The sequence below is a fragment of the Electrophorus electricus genome, chromosome 2, assembly GCF_041902795.1.
Source record: "Electrophorus electricus isolate QZ-2024a chromosome 2, ASM4190279v1, whole genome shotgun sequence".
NCBI lineage: Eukaryota > Metazoa > Chordata > Actinopteri > Gymnotiformes > Gymnotidae > Electrophorus > Electrophorus electricus.
Window position 1 is genome coordinate 23,268,996 of NC_137498.1, and position 24,387 is coordinate 23,293,382.

Genomic DNA, 24,387 nt, shown 5'->3' on the forward strand with positions numbered 1-24,387 from the left:
AACACATTACAACAGGTTTTCCAACTGAAATGAACAGGTATCCAGAAGCATTATCGCTAACGTTTGCTTAGTATGCAATATGTGTTCGGAGCATCAGGCCGAGAGGTGGAGCGTGAAGTAACGGCCTATCATCTTATCAATGTGAAAATAAAATGTTGTTTGCAAACCTGCGCAGTCGACAACGGTACTGCAAGTCTGTTAGAATATTAGCTTAGTTAGCTAACGCTAGCTACTTTATATGCTTCTGTCTTTATATATTGACTTACACTGTAGGGTATTGATGTAGCGACTCTATGGACTATTGTGAACTGGCACTTTGCAACATCCTCTAGAAAAAGAAAGATCAGCCAAGAGGGGTGGAACTTGTTAGCGAAATAATTCATAGCTAGCTAGCCAGCTTACGTCCGATACAAGTGTTTATGATTATGATGATGAGGGAACATTAGAAGATGTAGCTTGTTAGGTGAGTATGATATTGTTCACACTGTCTGTTGATATGTTACCTCTACCGTTGTAATTCGCTAGCTAGAAAATGACAGGTCATCTAACTAACCCAGATAAGCAGTTTCGAGATATGACTTTGCGTGCATTTCTGTTGAAATGTGTGTATTGCTGGCTACCTAGGTAGCTATCAAATATAAGACCATTGTTTGTGGGTATAGCTAGCTAGCCTTTTAACGTTTAACGCTTGCAAGCTGTGTTCGTTAACCTAACTAACGCTAACAAACCTAACTAACTAGCCAGGTATCTTAGCTAGGTTAGGTCGCTAGCTAACGTAGCTAGGTTAGTTAGTTAGATACATGAATAAAAAACAAACTAGCTAGTTAGCAAACTAGTAAGCACATGGCATCCATGGTTTATTATTATTATCATTTTTTATTATTATTATTATTATTATTATTATTATTGTGAGCATTGACAGCTAACTTGGAGTATACTGAGAAATCTAGCTATATAGGTAGCAAACAAGCTAGTTACCTAACAAGCTGGCTAACTAGCTTGGGGAACCTTAGGTGGCTTTGTTATCAAAGATGATTCGTAGGATCTTTACGAAATGTTAGCTAGCTAACTAGCGTTAACGTTATTTTACAGAGGATGCTGAAAAGATGTCCATTGCAACAGCGTTTCTTAAGCTGTCATTTCAGATGTGCCCTACATGTAAAGCTAGCATACGTCTATAGCTAGCTTTATCGTATATTTAGCTATAAGTTATGTCGGGCTCTGAAAGCTGTAGCTAAAAGATGCAAACTTGGTTTGAGACCTGTAGCTACGTTATTATCTAGCTAATGTGCTGCTTGCAGCTATCGTTTGCCTTTTAACATTGCCCTCTCTGAGATGGATACCTTTTTCCTGTTTTGCTTTGGTAGGTAATACGCCTTGGGCATCAGCACCGTTAGGACAGGAGTCGGAACTACATCTGGACCAGGGATCGTCAGACTCTTGAGAGTACTCTTGTCCCTAATGGAGAAAAAGGAGAAAAGGCCCGGCTACTTTGCCAGGTAAACGGACGCAATTAAAAGCAGAGTGAATGGCAAAAATTGATACAGATGTAAAAAGCAAAGCTCAGTATTCATCATCTCACATGAATTTCCCTAGTGGATTTCTCAGATTTTGTATATTTAGATTGTGTGGTGCTAATACTGATGCGCCTGAAAAGTTAGTTGGCTTCCAACATTTTTTTTGGTAGTCTCAAGAATGACCTTTGGCTTAAAATGGCAACTTGCATTAAAGGGATCAATCTTAGATTGTATAAGCACTTTGAGTAAAGTCTCTTTAGTGAAAAGCTGTCATGTGGGTTGTCCCCTAACATAACAATTTATTTTAATGGCGCACTATATTTGTTATAGTGGGTCCAGGTTTAAAAGACACAATAAGCTTTTATTTGGGTGTTTTTATTGGGAGACAAGGGAAAGTGAATGTATGTCAAGTATGTAAAAATTAATTCTTGGAGATCTCGCTGTCATCCTTCTTAAATATGCATTTGGCTAGATTCAAATTTGATGGTAAGCCTGTTGTTTCCTTTGCAGAAATGTTACTGGCTTCAGTTTTATGGCTGCATTTGAAAACGTGACCAATTTTTATAATTACACACAATTTCATTGGAGCACTGGCCTACTCATAGAATTATATATGCACAAGCAAAATTGAGGTTGCTATGTTTTTGTTGTTGCTTTTAATATTATGCACTGCAGGTTCTGCATTTGCTTGCATCATATAAATACATGTTGGCACACAGCAAAGCACCATCAGTCACAAAGGCTGCCAAGTCCTCCTCCAAAAACTTTTACTTGTCCACCTAGCATGCGCTACAGCTTGCTCATTCACTTTCTCGCACGCTCACTCTCACGCCTCTCTCACACGACTCGGTCCGTAGCACGCCCAAACACGCCCTCTCTCCGAAACAGCGGAGAAGCGGAGCCGGGATCATGTTCGCACTGCAGACGGTCAGCGGCTTTGCGGGTGGCAGCAGCTGTGACAACAACAACCGTGGCTGTGGGACCTCAGTCGGCGGGACTGGAAAGGGTAGGACCGGTGCTGCAGACAGCTGCAGCGTCAGTCGTCCCGCAGTGGGAGTTCCACAGTTCTCCGACCCGTTTTGGAGATTTAAAAGCTCTGCCGAACGCAGTGCGCGTGACCGGTGAGATGTCCGCTCTGTGGTCTGCGTATCTGAGAAGGGTGCTCCTTTTCCTCTCGCCACTCTGCTAAGCACGCTTGTGGTTTTAGAAATGGATGAGCAAGTATGAGCATGTTGCTTGTCAGTGTCTGTCAGAGTTTGATGGATGTTTCTAGAAGGTTTGCAGTTATCTACCCTGCTTTGAGGAAGGCTGTTCAATGGGTTTGCATGTGTGGAGGTCTGTCCACAGTGGAGACTTGTACATGAGGTTGTGCAAGCGTGTATTGCCATACTGTATATAACCTGCATATAGACATCTCTCTTAGTCCAGGGCCGGTCTAGCTGTCCTTTACTGAGCCCTTATTTAGGCCCGCAATATTTTAAGCTCCTTTTAATAGTGATGAGGCCTCATTAATTGCCCTATAGTACAGGTATATTTCCTATGAACAGATGAATTAAGGACAGTACTGAGTTGAGCCAGATTGATTGATTGATTTAATATGTTTGATTTGAGATCAGCCAGTAACCCTGCCCACATGCTTTGACCCTTGTTTGCAATTTTGAGATGCTTGAGGGATTTTTTTTTTTTCATACTGGGAAGTTTTTGTATTTGCCTTAGGAGACTGCAATTTGCATTTGTGATTTAAAAAAAAAAAAATTCTGCTTGCCTTACAAGAAGGGAGGGCCTTGCATTCCATACATAGGATTGTCCTTATCTGTATGCTTTTGAAATACAGAGGCTGAGGGCTGAATTTTAGCATCATAGCTGAAAAGCAAGCCTGTCCAGGCTTTCATTGTGTCTCTGGCTTTATTGATTGATTATCCCTCTCCCATTAGAGAGCTCTCATTCCACCCCACGTTTTCTTTTTTAACTCACACCCTCCATCTGTGCTTCATTACTTGGTACATTCCCAAAGATGCCTTACATAATGTCAGTTATTTATTTGGTCCCCCTCTTGCTGCACCTATTTTTCCAACTCCTCTACAGCTCTTTTTCCTTCTTGGCTCTCAGTAGGCAGTTGGATTTCATCTTTGCACCCCTGAGAAGTGAAGCGGAGAAAAACTATCATTTGCAGTTTGCGAATGAGTAATGGGGATGATATCAGCTGTTAGTCAAGAATTGGAGAGTGAAAGAGGAAGTGTGTAGGATGGTGTGAAACCGGACTTTTCAGTGTAAATCACCGTGGTTGGAGCACATCCGAGAGTTCACTTTTTGTTTCTAAGCAGAGTTTAAAACATGCATTGTGTTGTGTCATGCTGCGACACTTAGGCTGAAGAAGAGGCGTCAGCTGAGACAGAGCCAATCAGAGAAGGCCGTGACTGAGGAGAGCCACTTGGAGCCAGACTCGAAGGGACCAATCATCTGTGCGCCTGCTCCTGCCAAACAGCGTCAGAGCAACAACCCAGAAGGGGACAAGTCCAGCAATACTGAGAGAACTTTGAGGGGGGGATCAGGTAAGACTGTTAGGGTGCTTCTCATGAAAATTCCCTGCATACAGTACTTCTTTTCAATGACATGTTTGATAAGGAACAGAGGTGATGGTACACTGTATAGTGAGTCAGTTAATGTTGGCAACAGCCAAGCACGTGCAAGTTTAAAATAAATAAATAAATTTAAAAAAAAATAAAAAAAAATAAAAACCACTTCCAGATTTGTTTGCTGAGCAAGGATAAAATAGACCACGTTACCAAGTATAGGGTAGAGTCTTGTTTGTGAAGGAAGTTATATAACCAGGCTTCTGCTTGTCCAGCCAGAAATCTGCCATGTTTAACATGATTCAACAAATTTAGCTCTTTTTCTTACTCTTTTAAAACATTGGGAAGATTTAAAGCAGTTTTTAAAAGCTCCAAGAAGACAGTCCAAGACAGGTTTTTCTTGAAAATACCAGTACTTTTTTTTTTTTTTTTCATTGCTTTATTGATTATGCTGGGTTTTTTGTTTTTGTTTGTTGGTCCTTGTCTTCTTTTGTCATAGTCGTGTCCTGGTGTCTGTGTCCTATTGTACTGCGTGTGTCTGCAGTCAGTTGCGGAAGCCTCTCGCACAGCTGTTATTGAACTACAACATAAAAGCTCATCTGGTGCTGAGCTGGCCCACGGTTACATTATTGAGTGGCTGGTACTGCCGGACTCTATTAACACATCAGTTCTGTAAATGCATCAGCCATTTGCCTGGACTGGTTCTAATTTATATTAAAAAATATTTTTGACACAGTAAGAGAAAATTATAGGGCTGTTTTTCTGGATATCATGTATTAAGCCTGCTATTGGAGCCAGTGCTGAATCACCATTGAAGGTTCTAGTCTAGGTTTATGCTTTAATCTAGGTCTGGGAAACTGGCCCATTTTTGGACTGAACTTCACATAACCTCTGACAGTTTTTTTAAACAGCGCAGTGAAGCTCAGACCTGTCATCTTTCCTAATTAAAATGAGTTGTATGAAATGAACCGCAAAGATAAGGAAGCTATTTTATGGCCTAGCGTGTAGGAACACTGTATACTTTAATACATGGTTCTAAGCAAGCAAACAGTTTCACTTGCGTGGTGAATCCTGTTATTATATAGCAATGTGGTCTTTCTTAAACTTTATTCGTCATCATGGAAAAAGTTTAAGACACATCAAAGCAAAAACAACTGAACATGGGCAACTTTTTATTTTTTTTAATTTACGATAAGTGCTCAGATTCCAGGAATTCGGGGATATGAAAGATAGTGAAGGGATTTAAACCACACAATGCAAAACTCTTCCAAATGTTCTCTGAACCTATTAATCATAGAAACAAGCTCTTTAGGTTTTAGTTTTTTGATAACCGCTTAACAGAAAAGCTGTAATCATAAATATATATATATATATATATATATATATATATATATATATATATATATATATATATATAATTTTTTTTAATATATATATATGTGTGTGTGTGTATATATATATAGAGAGAGAGAGAGTGAGTGTGTGGCAGCATTTTTCAACTTCATTTCTGTCTACTGCACCTGTACACAGATGTACCCAGTGGTCATTTTCAAAGGACAATATTTTGGAAATGTCTTCCTCTTAGGGAAAATGAAGCACCCTTAGAGTGGAAACCTAGGGACAGTTGGTGGGGAAAGTCAATTAAGTTTATCAGAGATTGGACTACTCTTTCAGAGGCAAGAATCTGTGGTAATACGTTACTGCTAGCTTACTGTAAAACAAGGTTTTCTCCTGATCCCACATGGGTGCCACAAACCTTAGGGAAATCAGGAAAACAAAGTAACTGCCTTTGTTTTGTTTTGTTTTTTATAGAAAACTGGCTTCAGTTTTCAAAAGTTAGATTCCATTGTTAGGCTATGGTTTTTAATTCTTCTTTATCTTCATTATATTTTAAGCCTATGTTGACAGAACTCAACTACTGTCCATACGTCTCCATGATGAGTGAGTTTCCAGTCAATGGGTTTTCTGTCCTTTTCCATGTGCAAAAATATTACATGGTAATCGACCATATGCTTACAGATGCAGTAGGTAGAGATCATGTTGGAAAAACTGCATGCACATCATGATTAAATTAAATCTTAATTACATTTATAATGCTGCCAACTGTGTTGTGTCTATTTGTTTCTCAGACGACAACCGCAAATCCAATGGGCAGGACAAGAAAGAGAAGAGAAAGCCACCGGGTACTGTGGAGTACACTGTGAGTTTTTTTTTCTCCTTTAAGGTGTGAATGTGAAAACATCTTTTGTAAACACAGATTCCTTTTTTTATATTAATAAATGTTTATTTATTAATGCAATCAAGATGCATATTTATATTATAGAAAAAGTGTAACAAAATAACAGAAGCATGTTAAGAATTAGCACATTTTAGAATACCGTCTACATTGGAACAATGTTGGCAAACTTCAGTAAGAGGAACGTGATACCAGTTAAGAATAACGGATTCAGATTTGCAGTCACAATGTGATTATTGCCTAGTTGTTCAAATCTGATTGTGTGTATGTGGGCAGGTTTGCATGTTTGCAGTTCAGAGTCAGTGGAAGAAAATTAGATTTAACCTCAAATCCATTCATACTAGTTTGATGTGGGAACTGAAATATTGATTAATATTTCCCATTTAATCGATACATGCTTTAGAAAAGAAAATAGCAAGTGCATATGTGTGAGTCCATAGGTGGGCCCTAAGGACACACTGAATGGCATTTCACTAAAGTTTAACATCACACCAAACAAACTAGTGCAGCTGAACCGGCTCTTCTCTCGCAGTGTTGTCCCTGGACAGGTAGGCATCTCTGTCCTGAGGCCCTGGACCCTCCCTCACAACATATCTCTGTCTGTTTCCTATTTGGAAGTTCATTAATGAACCCTTAATTTTTGGTCCTGTGGTGGTTTGCTGATGTCAGCGTCCCCAAATGTGACCCTTGAATTTCTGCTGAATTGATCTTTTACAGAAACTGTTTGTGCCTGATGTGGGCCAGTTGGAGACTGACGGCGCTGCCAACGCTTCACCCAATTTGGTCAATCTGCATTCCCATAAAGAGTCACTGGTAGAACCACTCTAACAGGCTTCTGATCCTTCATAAGCAATTGTGCCCTCTCATAACAATTCACCTTCCATCTACTGTGCTGAATTGAATCTTTGACAGCGAGTTTCCTGGATTTCTGTCTTCTTTGAAACCCTCCACCCTTCCCCACAATACGTGTGTTGTAGGACGGTAAATTGAGCTGCAGGTCTGGCATAGCCCGACACAGGGAGCTCTCTCCTCCATCCGAAGACGAGAGCCCTGCCACTGTCAAATTCCTCAAGATGAGCTGCAAGTACTTCACAGATGGCATGGTGAGGAACCGGAGTTAACATTTATCAGGAATTAGTCATTGAGTTGAGTTACATATGATCCTCCAGTCATGTGGATCGTTTCTGTGACTGCACATTAATCTAAATGTAAAGTAAATGTCTAAACAAATGTGTCATTTTGAGAGAAAAGTGTTGAATATGGGTGTTCTGGAGCACTTTTGTTGAATCTGGCCCTCGCTGTGTAGGGTTTAAATCTGTTATTTTGATTCATTTGGTAGCGCGTCTACCTTTTGATCTGTGGACTACGAATCTTGTCCAGCATGGTTGTTTCACCGACTGCCTTGATTTACAGTCCCAACTGCTGTTATTCCTTGATATAAACAGGGAGTGGTGGGTGGCGTGATGATTGTGACACCCAACAACATCATGTTCGACCCACACAAGTCGGACCCGCTCGTGATCGAGCATGGCTGCGAGGAATACGGCCTCATCTGCCCCATGGAGGAGGTTCTGTCCGTTGCCCTGTACGACGACGTGTCCCGCATGAAGCTCAAAGACGCACTGCCATCGTAAGCAGCGACTGCTTCTCTGACCCTCCTGGCGCACTTGTTTCAACTAGGGCTGTACAATATATCATTTGTTAATCGTTATTGCGATGTTGACTTGGCAATACCAGCTTTTTCATTGTGCCAAGCACATTACTGTTATTGCCAGGTTTCTTCATTTCACTCTCCCCACGCATCGCCTCTCTACGATCACCATTAGTTGAAGTCACACATGCCTCTTGCCATGTATTATGATTGTTTTTATGATTTCTTATCTGTAATTTGTCATCATCCTCAGTTTACTATGTTTTTAAGTTCTTATATTTCCTACATTTTGTTTGTTTTCCTGAGTTTACAATTTGGTTCTCCTAAGTTTGCCCTTCATTTTTAAGTTCTCTTTTGTTTTGTTTCTCTCTCTTAATTTTCCCATCACCCTCACATGATGGCCCCTGTTTCCACGGTAGCGACATACCTCAGGATCTGTGTCCATTATACAGGCCAGGTGAGTGGGTGGAGCTTCCATCTGAACAAGACCTGAACCCTTTCAGCCGCTACGAGACCCTTGGGCAACCCAGCCGTCCAATTATATTAGACGACATTGACGCAGCAGATTCAGAGACAGTAGAGTGCCACCCTGCCGACAAGTCACCATCCGATGAAGGCTTCACAGAGCTGGAGCTCCTGCAGAATGACTCCAGCACAGAGAACGGCAACGCAGAGACATTTCTCAGCAGGCCCGAGACTGCTGACACTGGCTGCCTTGACCTGGGAGGTTCACAGGAAATGAGTGACTGTGAGAAAGCAAATGTGAGTGGACAGCCCCTTTTGGATCAGAGCACAGAGGGCGTCGTGGCTTGTGACGTGGACCAGGAAGAAAAGGAGGATGAAGGACTTCACAGTCATACCACTAATGAGACTGCTGAGCTGGCCTTTGATGGGGATAGACTGCTGCCTGCTGGGACTGGACCTGGTCAAACTGTACGCAGTCTTGATGTAGCAGATGAGGTGAATAAGACTGGGACTGAGATTCTCACTAGTGATGCTTCTCTAGTGGAAGCAGCAGGTACAGACCAGAATGGGAAGGTAAGCCCTGGTGATGCCACTGGGGATTTTGGGAATGGTGGTTCTTCTGGGCCAAGCCACAAAGCAGACACAGAGACAATGAGGGAACCAAATTTGGAAAGAGAGCAGATCAAGAAGGAGATAGAAAGACAAGCTGAAGAAACAGAAATGAAGTCATGGCTGTTGAAAAGAATGCAGGGACCAATTGAAGGTAAGGGTTTATGACTACCAGCTTATGAAACAGTTGTGTGTTATCGGATATTTCTCACCACCTACATTTGATAAAATGCCAGTTTTTACTGCTCTGAACTGCCATAAATGAGACAGCAGGCACCAATATAGAACAGCCGCCGTGCTCTTCACCTGGCAGAGGCTGACGGTCTCACTGGGAAAACAAACAATGAGCAGAGACACTTGTGTCATGCTGGAAATATGGCTTGGGCACAGTCAACATGATTACACCTTTTGTTTTCTTCTTGATGCAGGCCACCTCCTAAACCTCATATGTTATCCACTGATTTACTGCTTTTCCTTTAGCTGATTCATGTGTATAGATTCTGCAGGGTGTCACTCCGCAAAAGTGAGAAAATGGCTAATACAAACAACACTCCAGTCATGGGTGGTGGTGTTAACTGCAAGATCTGTGGTTTCAGAAAATATAAAAGACTTTTTAAATTAACATTATCTTCATTATTTTAAAAAATGGCTAACTTGTTTTCTGCACCCCAAACACCATTATTTGACTGCATTGGCTTTTTCTGGCACTGTAATCTTTTGCTAACTGAGAGAGGTAAAAATTCATACCAGTGTTCACTTAGGAATTGGACAGGCGTAGATGTGAACAACCATTTGTGTGTGTTCTTCCTGCAGATATGCTGCTCTCCACAGAGGAGAAGAGCAAGAATCCTCCCATGTTCCTGTGCTTCAAAGTCGGGAAGCCCATGAGGAAATCCTTTGCTTCTGGTCGAACCTCTAGCCCTGCCCACTCCTTTGGGGCCAGAGGAAAGCAGCCAGAGTACTGGTTTGCAGTACCACAGGAAAGGTAGTTGTGTGAGGGGGGGAGTAAGAGTGATACTAAGAGTTCATTTTGAGTTTCTATTTCCCCTTTACTGTTCTGTCCTGCTCTCCTCAGGGTGGACCACCTTTACTCATTCTTCATCCAGTGGTCTCCTGACGCCTATGGGAAAGATGCTCAGGAGCAGGGCTTTGTGGTTGTTGAGAAAGATGAGCTCAACATGATAGACAACTTCTTCAGTGACCCAATGCCCCGGAGCTGGGAGGTGAATGGCCGTAGTCGGGTCTGGGGATGGGGGGGATGGATTTTGAGTAACATACTGTGTACCATTACTGGGTTAAACTAAAAGTTGAGCTGGTAAAATCTCTCGTCAGATCATCACAATCAATGAAGCAAAGAGGAGACAGAGCTTCTGCAGCTACGAAGAAGAGGAGCCACTGGACATGCTGTCTGTCCTGACGGAACCCAGTACACTCCTTGAGGACACACACGTAGAGAAGGTTCTGCACACAAACACCCCCAAAAAGCCACTGAATATGCTGTCCGTTCTGACAGAACCCACACAGGCGACACACAGGTCTAGTGTCACTTATCCATATGCTTTTACGATGTTAAAGACCTGTTCGTATAATAGTTGTAGGGAGCAGTGAGGCATGTTGTACTGCAGGGGGAGCAATATGCTTAGTTTTTCCAGGAGTCATGACCATCTCATCATCAGTAGTAGGTTTCCCAAAACAGCCATAACACCAAGTACTTCGTAATCTCGTTCTAATCTCAAACATTCTTAAATTTACCGGCAATTCTAGAAACCTTTCATAACTAATGTAATAACATACTCAGACCCATTTTTGTCTGCCAAGTTCATCAATCGCTGACAATTATTAGGGAATGCCCCCCAGAGCAGTAGATGGATTTAATCCCACCAGCTGGAGGATGAATGTCACGTTTACTTTTCTTCACTGTGTTGTCTCAACATAACTCGGTGATGACATATCTGTGTTTTTTATTCTATGTTTTGGTTACTTGCCTTAGGCTGACTCTGTGACTTGTACTTGCTGTTGTTCCAACTGTTAAAATATTTGTCTCACTGTTCATGTTGTGGTTATAAGCTCATGGGTAGATGCATTTAGGAGGACAAATGGTGAGTGAAGTGCTGGCTCCCAGCATAAAAATGAATAAGGAGTCATTTAAGGAGCCACTCTCCTAAATGATCTAATTCTGTACACATTACCTGTCACGCGGTGGCCTGCCTGTGACCCTTCTGTGACCTCTCTAGCTGGCCGCTCGGCTACCAGCCCGGGTTCAAGGGTATCCATGGCGATTGGCCTACAGCACAGTGGTGCATGGGACCAGTCTGAAGACTCTCTACAGGAACCTGGGGGAGCTGGACTGCCCTGTGCTGCTGGTCATTAAAGACATGGATGACCAGGTACACAAACATGACACCTTCTGCAGCTCGAAGCCTTCAAGGTTTCTACTGCACATTGTATGAGACAGAGCAATAATGCTGATTGATTGGCTGTGTATTGGCTGTATTCAACAGACATGCGTAATGAGCTGGGTGACCTTTTGTAATAAAATCTAATACCGCTGTTTATCTCGTGGGTGTGTGTGTGTGCTTGCTTGCTTTTTCCCCCTTATAGGTTTATGGAGCATTTTCCACTCATCCATTCAGAGTTAGTGAGCACTATTATGGCACAGGGGAAACCTTCCTGTACACGTTCAACCCTGAGATTAAGGTGGGTGTGTGGGTGTGTGCCTGAAAGAGCCAGAGCCTCTGCCGATCGAATGCACTGGTCTGAGTTAAACAAGGGGTGGGTGTAGGTGTATGTGAAGTTTCAAAGATGAATTGTGGCTCAGTAAACACAAAATGTAATATTTAATTTAAAAAAGGTTATCCACATACTTCAAATAAAACGAGCACGTTGTTAAAAAGTTAATAAATGGCCATCATAATATGAGACATAATTGATTAAAATTTGAAATGAAATTAGAAAACAGAATTCTAATATACATGTTTTTATTGTAAAGGTGTTCCGCTGGACTGGCGAAAATTCATACTTTGTGAAAGGAAACTTGGACTCTCTCCAGATAGGAGGTGGTGGGTAAGTTGAAGGGTTTTATTACTTTGATTAAACTGCTAAATTGGTCTATGTGGGTCTGTCATCTGGTGTGTGTTTTTAGGGGTCACCTGGGCCTGTGGTTGGATGCAGACCTGTACCACGGCACAACCTCCAAATGCTCCACCTTTAACAACCAACCGCTGTCCTCACAACAGGACTTCACCATCCAAAACCTAGAGGTCTGGGCCTTCGAGTGACGGCCCTGACACTGCCGTATACATAAACACCCACACATACTGTGACTAATATATATAAACACTTGCGTCCAGCTCACAGCAAGTAATATAACATTTTCAAGATGTGCGCTACGCCACCTCTTTATATTGATGCGGCTGGTTTTGTGGAGATTGATTGTTCCCAGTGGGGTTCAGTGGGCACTAGTTTTGACACCGAGCCTGACCTGTACAAGTTTATCACATTACACAGTTAAACTTGACAGTACTTGACTGCTTTATATGTTTAATACTGGCCTAAGCTGCTGTTTTGTGTTGGTCCAAGCTCATCTAGACTGACCAGGAGGGAAAGAGAGAAGCAGGCTTCTGTCTGTGCCTGCTCCAGTCTGCCTTAACCACGCACACCACCCACAATGTATCCCAGCATGCAACAGTGTACGCGAGCACTGCAGAAATAGAACCACTCTTCATATAGCTGGGACAACAGAGGCTGTGTGTATCATACTACCTTGGCATGAGCGCTTGATGATCTATATGGAATTTTGGTGCACAATCCTGTGGGTTGGTCCGGCAGGGATGACACGGTTGTTTACGAAAGGAAGAGGAGAGCAGGGTGAGGAAACGTGGCACTTTTGTTCAGAGAGAGCGAGCGGCTTGCTGCCATCCATATGAAACACATTCCATTTGAGACAAAGGGAAACAAAAAAAAAAAAAAAAAAAAAAACTGTCTTGACCAAAGCATTTTATTTACATGGTCTTCATGTAAATTAATTTTATACTGTTTTGTTTGTTTTGTCTTGATTTTTGTTTTTGTTTTGTGGTTGTTTTTGTTGTTGTTTTTTTTTTGTCATTTATTGTTGTTGAATATAATTCTTTATATGTGGAATATTGTACATTCTTGAGATTTATTGGTTTTGTTTTGTGTGGTTTTTTTTGTTTGTTTGTTTGGGGTTTTTTTGTTTTTTTTGCTCGTTTGTTTGTTCTGCTTTTTTAGGGCCTTATTTGGTCGACATTGAGCTGGAAAATGAAAGCCCTTAGCTGAGGAAATATCAGTATTACATTGTGCCACCACTAGCATTGATCCCTGTTCCACTTAGTAGTGTTGGAGAGCTTCTGATAATAGATTTCATACGCAAATATTGAAAACCATTTGTCTCAGTGCTAGGAAGTTTAATACTTATGGGAGAGTGGCAAAGTACACTTCAGTGAAAAATACTGACATTACTGCTAATGAATGAAATGCTAGTCAGCATTGTTCTAGTGAGATAATGCTGAGTGCTCAGCTAGTTTTAATGGCTAACTGTTAGCTTTTTTCAGTGAAGTAGTTGATTTAATTAGCATCTTATGCTATGCCAATGGTGCAAAGATGAAAAGATGTCTGCCTATGTTTGCCTATGAGTCGTGGAATGTAGCAGCCTTATATCAGCAGACATGAGTGTTATACTGTGTCTCTCATCGTTTACCATCATAAATGGACATTTAACTTTTTTGTTATGAAGTGTTGTGCAGTCACTGTCACTTGACAGTTGTGTGAATGGCAGAGCAAATGTCAAAGATATAAAAGAAGATTTGGGGAGAGACATTCTGAAATGGCTTTGCAGAGGGAAATTAGTCACTTGGTTGATAGTTGATTGATTATTTATCACTACAGTCATAAGTATGCTTAGCTAACCGAACTAAATCCGTATAGCTGTATGCTAAGTTATCAATTAGCTTTGACTAACTCAAGTTTCTTCGCTGTGGTTGTGATTGGTCAGTTCATTTCACTACAGAACAGCAGCATGTGACCCGTCTTCCTGCTGGCTCTTAAATGGCACGCTACACATTTCAATAGCTCTCATATGGGGTGGGGGGGATCAAAAGTTGTCTGCAATACATTTTCACTTTTAAATGTTCCAAAGTGTTTCTGTTCAGCTTTAGTCCAAAATCTAAAATCCAGTTTTGTGTAGTTATCACCATTGAATGTTCTATTTATTGTTGGCTATGTTGAAGTGAATTGAATAAAAGTAAATGACACACACAACTGATTTCATTTATATTTTGAGGAGATTAAAAAACATTTTTAAAGAGTTGACAGTCTAAATTTGAAAAATAATGTTTCAATAACATTTTCAGCATGTGTGTGTGTGTATGTATGTGTATGTGTATATATATATATATATATATATATATATATATATATCAATTAATTAATATAATATAAAAATTAGTTTAGGCTCATGTTAATGCTAAGTGTCAAAACACACTGCACCTACTCAAAACTGAAGACAGCTTTGTATTTTCTCAGTTGATTCAATGAGCATTGCCAGATCTGTTAGACCAAATAATTAATAAACTAAGCAACAACACCTATATTTATTCAGATTTCTCATGCTGTTGATTAAATCAGTGCAGTGAGACCAATCAGCCTGGTCTATAATAAACAAATGCAAGCATACATTCAGTGTATTTTATAATGAAAAAAACAAAGGCAAAGCATGCATATTCCCTGAGAGGCTGCAGAATGTCAAACCTTCATGAACTACAAAAATGATGAAGCTCAAACTAAAACATGCAGAAATCAGTAAACAAGCACTTGAAGTCTAATCGTCAATCATTTTCTTCGCTCACACTCACCGCTCATATTTTTTGGAAGTGTAACAATTTGTGATCATGCATGCGGATTCTGTTACGCAGGCCTTGTCCTGTATCCTGCTGGGTCACCATCCCGCTTGCATTCCTGCTGATCTGCAGCCTGTGTGGGGTGAAGCCAGTCCTGTGCCCCGTAGCCATGGGGCTGATGGGAGCTGGTTGCAGGGAGGTCATGCTGAGGCAGAGTGGGTTGATCCCAGAGCGGTGGCTCATGAGCCCTCACAGGGTTTGTGTTGGTCTGCTGGCTGAGGAGAAGCAGCTGGCGAGCAAACAATGGCTCCACCTGCAGTAGAGGAGCAGAACTGCCCTTGATGCTCTCACACAGACCGGTGATTCTCATATACAGTTCTCATTTAATGCGAGCATGTTTTGAATGCGTCTCAACAAGTATCATAATTGAATATTAACATTACCTGTCTTTCCTTTGATGCGTGACATTAAAACCATGTGGCACACTAGCTAAGCTGAATAATACTCTAGTTAGTCAGGTCAATTGGTTCCAGACACTGAGGTGTGGAGGAAGGGTAGGGGTAGAGCTAAGATAGATGAGGCCGCACCTGCACAGTGATACTTCTCCTCTGGGTGTGTGTGCCTTGACTCTCCTCGAAAAACAGCACCACCTGGAAACGAGGTGGGGGGCGTGTCTGCAGATAACAGCACTGCAACTCTGTGAGAGCAAGAGAGTGTGAGAGGATGGCTATGAATATGAGGGGCCCTATCTTCCTCTTTTTCTCTCTCATAAGCTCACTGCTGGAATCTGGGGATTGCCAGCTGTGCAGGGCATGCAGTTGCACCCTGGAAAGTCCAACACACGTTTGCATATTGCCTAACATTAGCCCTTAGACCCTTCTGGGTGGACCACTTGTTATGTGAGTACTGCTTTCTCTGGAAAATTGCAGCTGAATGAATGAAAACCGTGCTGCAGCAGTGATGTGTGAATTAATGAGTGCTTACAAAGGCTAGTTCATTTAACAAATGCTTAATTAACAATTTATTGTGAGTGAAAATATGTAGGTATATTCAGAATGAGAAGAGCAAAGGGTGTGTGATGATGCCAACCTGTGAGGAACAGTTGTGTGTCGAGAAGCTTGCTGATCTGATCTCTCTCCAGTTTGCCAGGCTTGTCAGTGTATGGCACATGCGTTCCCTCCCAGTAGACCCTGGCATCACAGAGCCGACGGGCACAAAGGCCATCAGGAGCCATCCAAATCAAGACCCCGTGCTCTAGCTCGCCTCCCTCGCCCTGGGGCAGCGGCACCAACTCTGGCCCCTCAGGGATTCCGTAGCCCTGGATCTCCTCGTAGGGAGCCAGTCTGCAGCCTCCCACACCTAGCACAGTCACTTCCCTGACCAGAGTGTCACCATTGAACACAGAGACCTGCAGCCTGGGATCTAAAACAGGCCAGAGAGACAGAATACAGCGTTATGGGAGGGCACAGTAGGTTTTTTTGTGTGTGTGTGTGTGTGTGTGTGTGTGTGTGTGTGTGTGTGTGTGTGTGTGTGTGTGTACGTGTACGTGTGCGTGTACCTGAAAGAGCCAGAGCCTCTGCCGATCGAATGCACTGGTCTAAGTTAAACAAGGAAGCTGGAGGATCGTAAGCACTGCAGTTGTAGAAGGAGCCACTGATCTGGTAACCTACACCCACACAAGACACACACACAAATCCAGTACAGTCTCTGTACCATGTTTACATATGCATGAAATAATTACAAAAATGCTTGTGCGCACACATATAGTGCCAGTACCAGGATCCCAGTGTGCAGTATATGCGCTTTGACTGTAGGGTGAGTGGATGTCTAAAAATGGACTTTGTTCTGTCATGATGTCTCTCCAGCCTCTCTCAGCCGGAGACACAAAGTTACACACCTGTTTCAAGAATACACATTTCATCAGTCTGGTTCAGGCGAAATGTCTGGTATAGATGAAATATACCAGTGTCACCAATACAAGTATACTGGTCTCTCCCAAATTCTCTGTATTCATTCTATGTCACTCATTCCTGCATAGGTATGCTCTCTTAACAAGATGAGAGGTGATAAAGATTATGTACTTGGCTCTGCAGAGGCGTGTATGCCTGGTACAATGAGAAGTTGTGAGAGCTTGTGAGTGTAGAAGTGCCTTCATAGGATTTAGATCCTGAAAAATAAATAAGTAAAAGAGAGACATGCACTTTGATTTAGATTATGGGGATGGTTTTTGTTATAGTTATCAAGTACGCATATACAAAAAATGCGATGGCTAACACGTTGATATCTGGTGTCTAAAATTGAAAATTGTTAAAGAAAATGATCTGCGACAGTATAGATCATATTTATTTTGGGATAAATGAAATAACTCACCTCTTTTAGTGCCCTCTGGAATCACCCTGTAAACTTTGTAGGGGTCCGACGTGTCCAACTGACTTCGTTCTCCAAGCTCCTCAAAGTCATTGCTTTTGTTGAGTGCGCATCGAAGGCGCGTTTTCCAAGTTGGCGGGTCGGGTTTGTCGATACCTTCCCGATATTTGCCCTTAAACAGCGCCCAGGCCTGTGTGGGAATATCACATAGCGTAGTTAGGTGCGCAGGCGACCTCGTTTTCCTCTTGTCTTTAAGGCAAGCGCGTTCGCACGTAGCTGGCGAGCAGCCCACCTTAAAGAGCGCAGCATCTTCATCCCGGTTGTAATCCTGCTTGCCCGCATGTTTCCAAGGAATACGGAATGTTGTCTTTTCACTGTCCTCCCACATGAGCCCAGGGTATTTTCCTGTGTCCACCTGTTCGATCAGCCACTGACGTAGCTTCCCGTTACCGGTTATTCCTGCCATAGTACTGATCCTTAGCTATAATCTTTGTAAGGAGGTTAGATAAATTTTGTCAGGAAAAATTATTATTATTATTATTATTATTATTATTATTATTGTTGTTGTTGTTATTATTATTGTTATTATTATTATTAAACGAAGAACAATATTCTTACCCTGCCCACTAGAATTTGACATTTGAAACTCATGTCGTTCAAATTTCACCCACAACTTTCCTGATTATTTGCGTGCAAGGGGTGCCGCGTCAGACCTGTGGCCAGATGTGCTCCAGTGGTTCCACGAAAGTTCATCGCTCTATACGTGCGTACACAAGCACATATGCACGCACATATGCACACATGTATATTAACGGGTTTTAAGGATCCTGAATAAAATCAGATCTTCTGGTTTCCCAAACAGGTAAGGTTGCACCTACAAAAACATAGATTAATGAGAATAGAATAACCCAAAGCCCCAAATTCCCCACACCTCTAATGAAGGCTAAGTTGGCATAGCAAATTTTCCGTTTAAAGTTGAGTCACATGTGCTATTTGGTACTGAGCGTTTTCTTGAAATGACTAGCTCTAAACCCTCAACTGCCTAAGTCCCCTGGGACCTAAGTGTTACTCAGCACTCAGCAAACGCACTGAACACGCAGATTAGGCATTTGTAATGGTAGAATATTTAGGCAGAACTTGAATATACAGTGCAACAGATAATTGACAGCATGGGTTTCTTTAGATTATTTCCCTCTTCCTTCTTGGTATACTGTTCTGAGTTTTAGTGTGTATACTTATAAAGTGGATATAAGTCTCATTGTTCCATGAGAAAAATATCTATTCTAGAAATGAAAATAAATAAATGGTCTTTGTTTAATTAATTAATGCATTCATTCATTCATTCATTCATTTGATCATGTGTATTGTGCTGATTTTGGAATCCTAAACAAACACAAAAAAGCATCAGAAACAAAAATGGAGTAAGAAAAATGGAATAAGTTGTTCTTTTTTTCTCTCCTGGCTGATCTCAGGAAAAGAATAATGAATAATTTATGATGAGGCTGCTAAATGCTTGAATGGTAACTTGACAATAAGCATATCATTTATGTGCAAAAATTCATAAACTGAATATAAACAGACTGAATTGGTGATATAGGCACATTCTGCTAAAATAAAAGCCAGAATATATATATATATATATATATATATATATATATATATATATATATATATATATATATATATATATATATATATATATATATAAAGACTAGCAAGTCTTGACAGTCGAGTTATTAATTAAAAATGTCAATTGAGACATTTTGCAAAGGCAGCAACAATTGTTACTCATGTTAACTGCATGGTCCAACAATCTAACCGTTGTCTACTTGGCCCCCTCCCTCTCCTCTCACCAAGTCATTTTCCCAGAAATCTGAACCTCCTGTGGTTGACTGTCAGGTATTCAAATGAACTGTACCCCTCCTCCAGGGCCACCTGTTCTTATCTTTACACTGTACATCTATGATGTAGCTAAAAAATGCTGAGTCAATACATTACCAAAGACCAACATAGATGTAGCTTCCACATATATTTGGCTCACCCTTCTGCTGTGCAAAAAAAAATGGTGATTCAGTGTCCTTAGGTGATGCATGTGAAAGTGGACTCATTACAAACTGAACTGAGATTATAACTATGTACTATCTATATATTCATTTCCAGAGAGCAAATTTGGACTTTGGTTTGACACAGCAGATGGCTGTGTGCTTCAGATGGATTTTCTGCATCTATATCCTCTAAAATGAGTAAAGAATTTATTTAGAATTATTTCAAAAAAATATCCAAATGTGCGGCATTTCAATTATCACACAACAACTCCTAGACGTATAAAATCTGATAAAATCTACTGGAGGAAGAACTGCAGAATGTAATGAATGTAATGGTATTCTGTAGTTTATGTCAGAGAGAACTATTCACAGAAGTCCATGAAGCAATGCAGGCTGCTAAATGTATGTAAGTAAGTATTCATATTTGAGAGAATTAAGCTAACCTAATTAATAGATCTAATAGAACTAGTAGATATGATAAGATAAATAAGATAAGAATAGCCAAGATAAATAAGTTAGGGTGATAATTAAATATGGGAAAATAATATATGATTATTAGAATTAATTGTGAACAGGGAGGCAACAGTACTTTTTTTGTGTTACTTTTGTTATTATACGTAATTTTTTATTTAAAGTTTTCCAAATTCATCACAGCGGTACTGTTAATACAAATAAGCAAAAAGGTTTTAATTGCAGAAAGCAGAAAAATGACTGGTTGGCGAAAAAGATTTTTGATGATGAATTTTTTTTTTTGATGAATTAATTTTTTTGATTAATTAAATTTTAATAATAATTTTTGAAAAAATGTTCTAAAATGTATTTCTATTTCCTGCAAAAATACTGCAACTAACCTTTCAATATCTTTTTGCCTATATGAATTTTGTAGCTACATGGTTTTTGATTTGTTTTTGTTTTTTTGTTTTTTTTTATTATTAAACTTTGATTCTGACCTCTGATTTCAGGTCCATGACCTTTTGGAATCTTTTTTTTTTTTTTTTTTCGAGATGAATGATAAGTGATTCAGATTTCACTTCTGTATCTGTCTGAAGCAATAGTCTACTTGAGCTACTTGAGTTTAGTTTTTACTATTCTTTTCAACATGGTTTTATGAACTGCTTTTCATTGTTGGCAATAACTAAATAAAGCTCATTATTTACTGTATCCTTTTCAGGGTTTGTACTTTTTTTAAATAGGGGCGGGGGACTGTGGGGTTGGTATTTTTAGCGCTGACTTAGCACAGGATGAACAGGATGAATATGTTAACTTTCTACAACAGAGTTTTTTTCCAGCCTGAACTTGGCACTGATCAGTGCCCCAGTACCTCCTTTGTAATCGTCTACAGAGCCCTGAATATTAGTCTCCTATCAGTCATGCACAAAGTGGTTCAATCTAGTTACATGAGTAAATAAAAAATATAATAATCACATATTAAAAGCACTTTTTTTGTTATTTTTGTCTTTTGTACCATGTTTATATTTCTTTGAGAATCAAACACTTCCACCTGTTTCCTAATATTTATCAGCCACTCGAAAATTAGAACTCAGTAGTCATTTAGAACAAGATGTGAATCTACTTCTGCAAGTCAAGAAAAAAATTTAACCACATTATATGCATGTAGAAAGCAATATGCATTGATTGATATTTTAATATTACATAAGTGTAGGTGTGCTCTTTCTACTGAAAAACATTTTCTTCTTAAGTGATGTGACAGTTTCCTCTTTCCGTCACTTGAACTTATGAATCTTGATAATTATTCATTTTGAAGGTTTTTTTTATCTCTTACAAAAAGTGAAACATATACAATCACTGGTCACGTTGTTAGGTACCCTAATTATCACCATGCTGGACCCCCCTTTTACCTCAGAACTGCCTTAATTCTTTGTGGCACAGATTCAACAAGGTGCTGGAACCTGATTTTGGTCAAAATATAGACATGATAACATTATGCAGTTGCTATAAGTTTGTCAGCTATACATCCATGATGCAAATCTCCCATTCCACCACATTCCAAAGGTGCTCCATTGGATTGAGTGACAGTGGAGGCCATTTGAGTACAGTGAACTCATTGACATGTTCATGAAGCTGGTTTGAGAAGATTTGAGCTTTTTGACATGATTCGAGCTTTATGTTGTTTATGCCAAAATCTAGCCCTAATATCTAAATGCTGCAGCAGAGATCGAGACACTTCAGACCAGGTAATGTTGTTCTAATCTTCTATTGTCCAATTTTGTTGAGCCCACAGGAATTGTAGCCTCAGTTGCATGTTTTTAGCTGACAGGAGTAGCACCTGGTCTTCTGCTGCTGAGGCCAATCTACTTCACAGTCTGACATGTTGTGTGTTCAGAGATGCTCTTCTGAATACCTCAGTGGTAATGAGTGATTATTTGAGTTAATGTTGCCTTTCTATCAACTCAAACCAATCTGGCCATTCCCCTCTGACCTCTGGCATGAACAAGGTATTTCTGGCTAGAGAACTGCCACTCATTGGATATCATGTAGTTGTACATGAAAATCCCAGTAAATCAGCAGTTTCTGAAATACTCAGACCAGTTCGTCTAGCACCAAGAACCACATTCAAAGTCCCTTAAATCTGCTTTCTTCCCCATTCTTATGTTTGGTTTGAACTTCAGCAGGTTGTCTTGACCATGTCAGCATGCATAAATGCAATGAGTTGCTATGCTGTGACTAGCTGATTAGATATTTGCATTACTAAGCAGTTGAACAGGTGTACCTAATAAAGTGGCCAGTGAGTGCACTCTAATAGTGAAACTATAAGGCTTCTTCCTGTGATTTGCTCTTTGCTATGCATTCAAATTCTTCATCACCCTTCCACCCCTTTCTTCTACTCCTTCTCTCTTGCACACAAACTAATGCATGGCTGTTGCATAACTGGAGGTAGAAAGTAATTGACTAGTGAGATTTGTTGCACTTTCCATATGGCCCTGAAAACAGGGAGAAGAAAGTCATGCTTTCGCAACCTTTCGGGTTTAAATTTCAGTTGTGAAATATTGCTCTTCAAATAGCTTGTTTCAAAACAACACTGAAATGGCACTGATTACAGCCAAAAAAAAAAAAAAAAAGCCACAGCAAAAATTAAAGAAGACAGATCAACAAAATCTGCAATAGTTGTATGAATGTAATTGAATCAAGTGGTGAAGGTTCAAATAGTGGTGTTACAATGAGCTGAAGCAAGTATGTAACATAGCCAAGATTAATGTCAGTGTAATTTTATACAGTACAGTGTAATTATATAGTGTTATTATCTAACAATTATATAGTATTATCATATGGTTTATATAATATGCCCCTGACTGGTATAAAACAACCTGCAAAGCAGAAATATCCCCAATAAATTGGATCCCTTACCTTTGCCATGAAAGATGATGAGTTGAACTGATGGTATTGCACAAAATTTCACTGGGTCATATACAGCAACCCATCAACAAATTACCAATCACAACTTTCAAAGGCCTACTGAAAGGTCACTCCAGAGCAGAACTGTCACCTCTCAGATGCATCAATTGCACTATTTGCAGGTAAACTTGATAAAGTGAGACACTTCTGCCCAGCAACATCACACCTTGGCCCCCCAAAAACCTTGCAACAGCTGCTGCCATGTTTTTTTGCTCTCACATACCAAAAAACACTCACAGGCTTTTCGCATTTGAACTGAAAGAAAAACCGGAAAACCAGTGTTTCTAAAAGAGTCCAACACCTTGTTCCAAAAGCAAGAAACAGTAAATGTCCTAATCAAATATGGTGAGTGAGAGGAAGCTAGAAGCCATGTACCTTGGACAGATGTTTGAAGATGCCTAAATGCTAGGCATTTGAGCCTAATGTCAGTGTAAAAACATTTATATCAAATAGAATATGGAGCTAAATTTGACTTGTATTAATATTTAGCATATCCATTCTTTGTTCATATTTGCAAAGTGATTGGTTAAGATTAATACATGTTTTGTCAAGTCCTTAGCCTGTCTGTGCAGTTATTTTTTCATCTAATCATGAATCTTTGAGCAAGGAATACCTTTATTTTAGAAAAGACATGAATACAGAATGTCAAACTATAGTCCTAGATATCATAAAACCACACACACTCAAACAACAATCACAATAATTCCTGAAAACCCCCTGAACTTTATCTATGTATGAATATACACTGAGATCCCAGTTTATTAAGTACTTGTACAAAGAAGTGTATTCTTTGCACAGTCGTATTTAGATTTCCAGTGGCCTATTTCTCTATATTTTAGGTTTCTATATAAATTTGTATATGCATTCATATATTCATAAGTTTATGTTGTACTCATAAGTGTTTAATAAACTGTTTAAAAGTGTGCACTTACAGTATAAATATATAATACATGCATCTGGCTAATTTTTGCCTGTTGGTTAATACCACTAACTGACTGAAAGAGACCAATAATGCTTAACATACACACACAATACAGCACTCTGGTATAGTGAGTTAGTCGGTCAACTGACTTCACAACACAACTGTGCTGACAGAAGGTATGGCAGCTTATTAGGTACATAGTTGTGCCTAAAAAATTGATAATGTGCTGCTTATACATTTTCCTTAGCTGATACTTTTCACTTTTTTTAGATTATTAGCTGATACCGTTCCCTTTTTTTCTCTTACAATTTGCACAGTTATTGCCTTGAGGAGACATGACATTGTTGTCACTGTTACTGCACTAGATGAACCAGATAAAACTAGCTCTATTTTTGACATATTGGTATTAATTGGTTTCATGCCATTTGCTATGGTACTTCTACTCTAGCGGGCAGGTTGTAGTGAAAAATCCCCTAAAGCCCCAGCTTCATTTTCACATATACATTAGACACTCAAATACAAATGTTTCACTGACACCTTCTACTGTCCCACTGAATGATGAATCTCAAGGGAGACCGAATGGGCCAGAGAGTTCACCAGGGACACCCCCACAGTTCACTACACCTGTGGGTGCCCCTGTGCACGCACGCGCACGCACACACACACACACACACACACACACACACACACACACACACACACACACACACACGTCAACACAGCTTACTCCACC

General features: G+C 40.2%; 2 protein-coding genes across 9 annotated transcripts; one reads left to right on the plus strand and one right to left on the minus strand.

Moving 5' to 3' along the window:
* Positions 1 to 1,373: 1,373 nt before the first annotated feature.
* ncoa7b (nuclear receptor coactivator 7b) lies at positions 1,374 to 14,328 on the plus strand. Of its 4 annotated transcripts, none has more exons than XM_027001182.3 (15): positions 1,374 to 1,499; positions 3,885 to 4,069; positions 6,220 to 6,290; positions 6,767 to 6,874; positions 7,044 to 7,139; positions 7,304 to 7,429; positions 7,772 to 7,956; positions 8,397 to 9,205; positions 9,865 to 10,036; positions 10,127 to 10,274; positions 10,384 to 10,509; positions 11,286 to 11,438; positions 11,653 to 11,748; positions 12,041 to 12,114; positions 12,194 to 14,328. In XM_027001182.3, the coding sequence occupies exons 1-15, from the start codon at positions 1,462 to 1,464 to the stop codon at positions 12,327 to 12,329; spliced, it is 2,523 nt and encodes an 840-aa protein (XP_026856983.2). In that variant the 5' UTR covers positions 1,374 to 1,461; the 3' UTR covers positions 12,330 to 14,328. The 4 variants fall into 4 exon arrangements, with proteins under 4 accessions (XP_026856983.2, XP_081552002.1, XP_026856998.2 ...); XM_081695876.1 differs by having other exon boundaries at positions 12,631 to 14,328; XM_027001197.3 differs by having other exon boundaries at positions 8,430 to 9,205.
* A 301-nt stretch (positions 14,329 to 14,629) lies between these two features.
* On the minus strand, positions 14,630 to 22,927 carry irf4l (interferon regulatory factor 4 like). Of its 5 annotated transcripts, XM_027000829.3 has the most exons (10): positions 22,685 to 22,921; positions 17,892 to 18,147; positions 17,566 to 17,761; positions 17,277 to 17,463; positions 16,988 to 17,073; positions 16,683 to 16,803; positions 16,465 to 16,572; positions 15,996 to 16,328; positions 15,494 to 15,603; positions 14,630 to 15,219 (listed from the first exon to the last, which is right to left on the minus strand). In XM_027000829.3, exons 3-10 carry the CDS (start codon positions 17,737 to 17,739, stop codon positions 14,974 to 14,976), a joined length of 1,365 nt encoding a protein of 454 aa, XP_026856630.1. In that variant the 5' UTR covers positions 17,740 to 17,761; positions 17,892 to 18,147; positions 22,685 to 22,921; the 3' UTR covers positions 14,630 to 14,973. The 5 variants fall into 5 exon arrangements, with proteins under 5 accessions (XP_026856630.1, XP_081552032.1, XP_081552046.1 ...); XM_081695906.1 differs by having other exon boundaries at positions 17,277 to 17,761; positions 22,685 to 22,923; XM_081695920.1 differs by lacking the exon at positions 22,685 to 22,921 and having other exon boundaries at positions 17,277 to 17,761; positions 17,892 to 18,500.
* Positions 22,928 to 24,387: the final 1,460 nt, after the last annotated feature.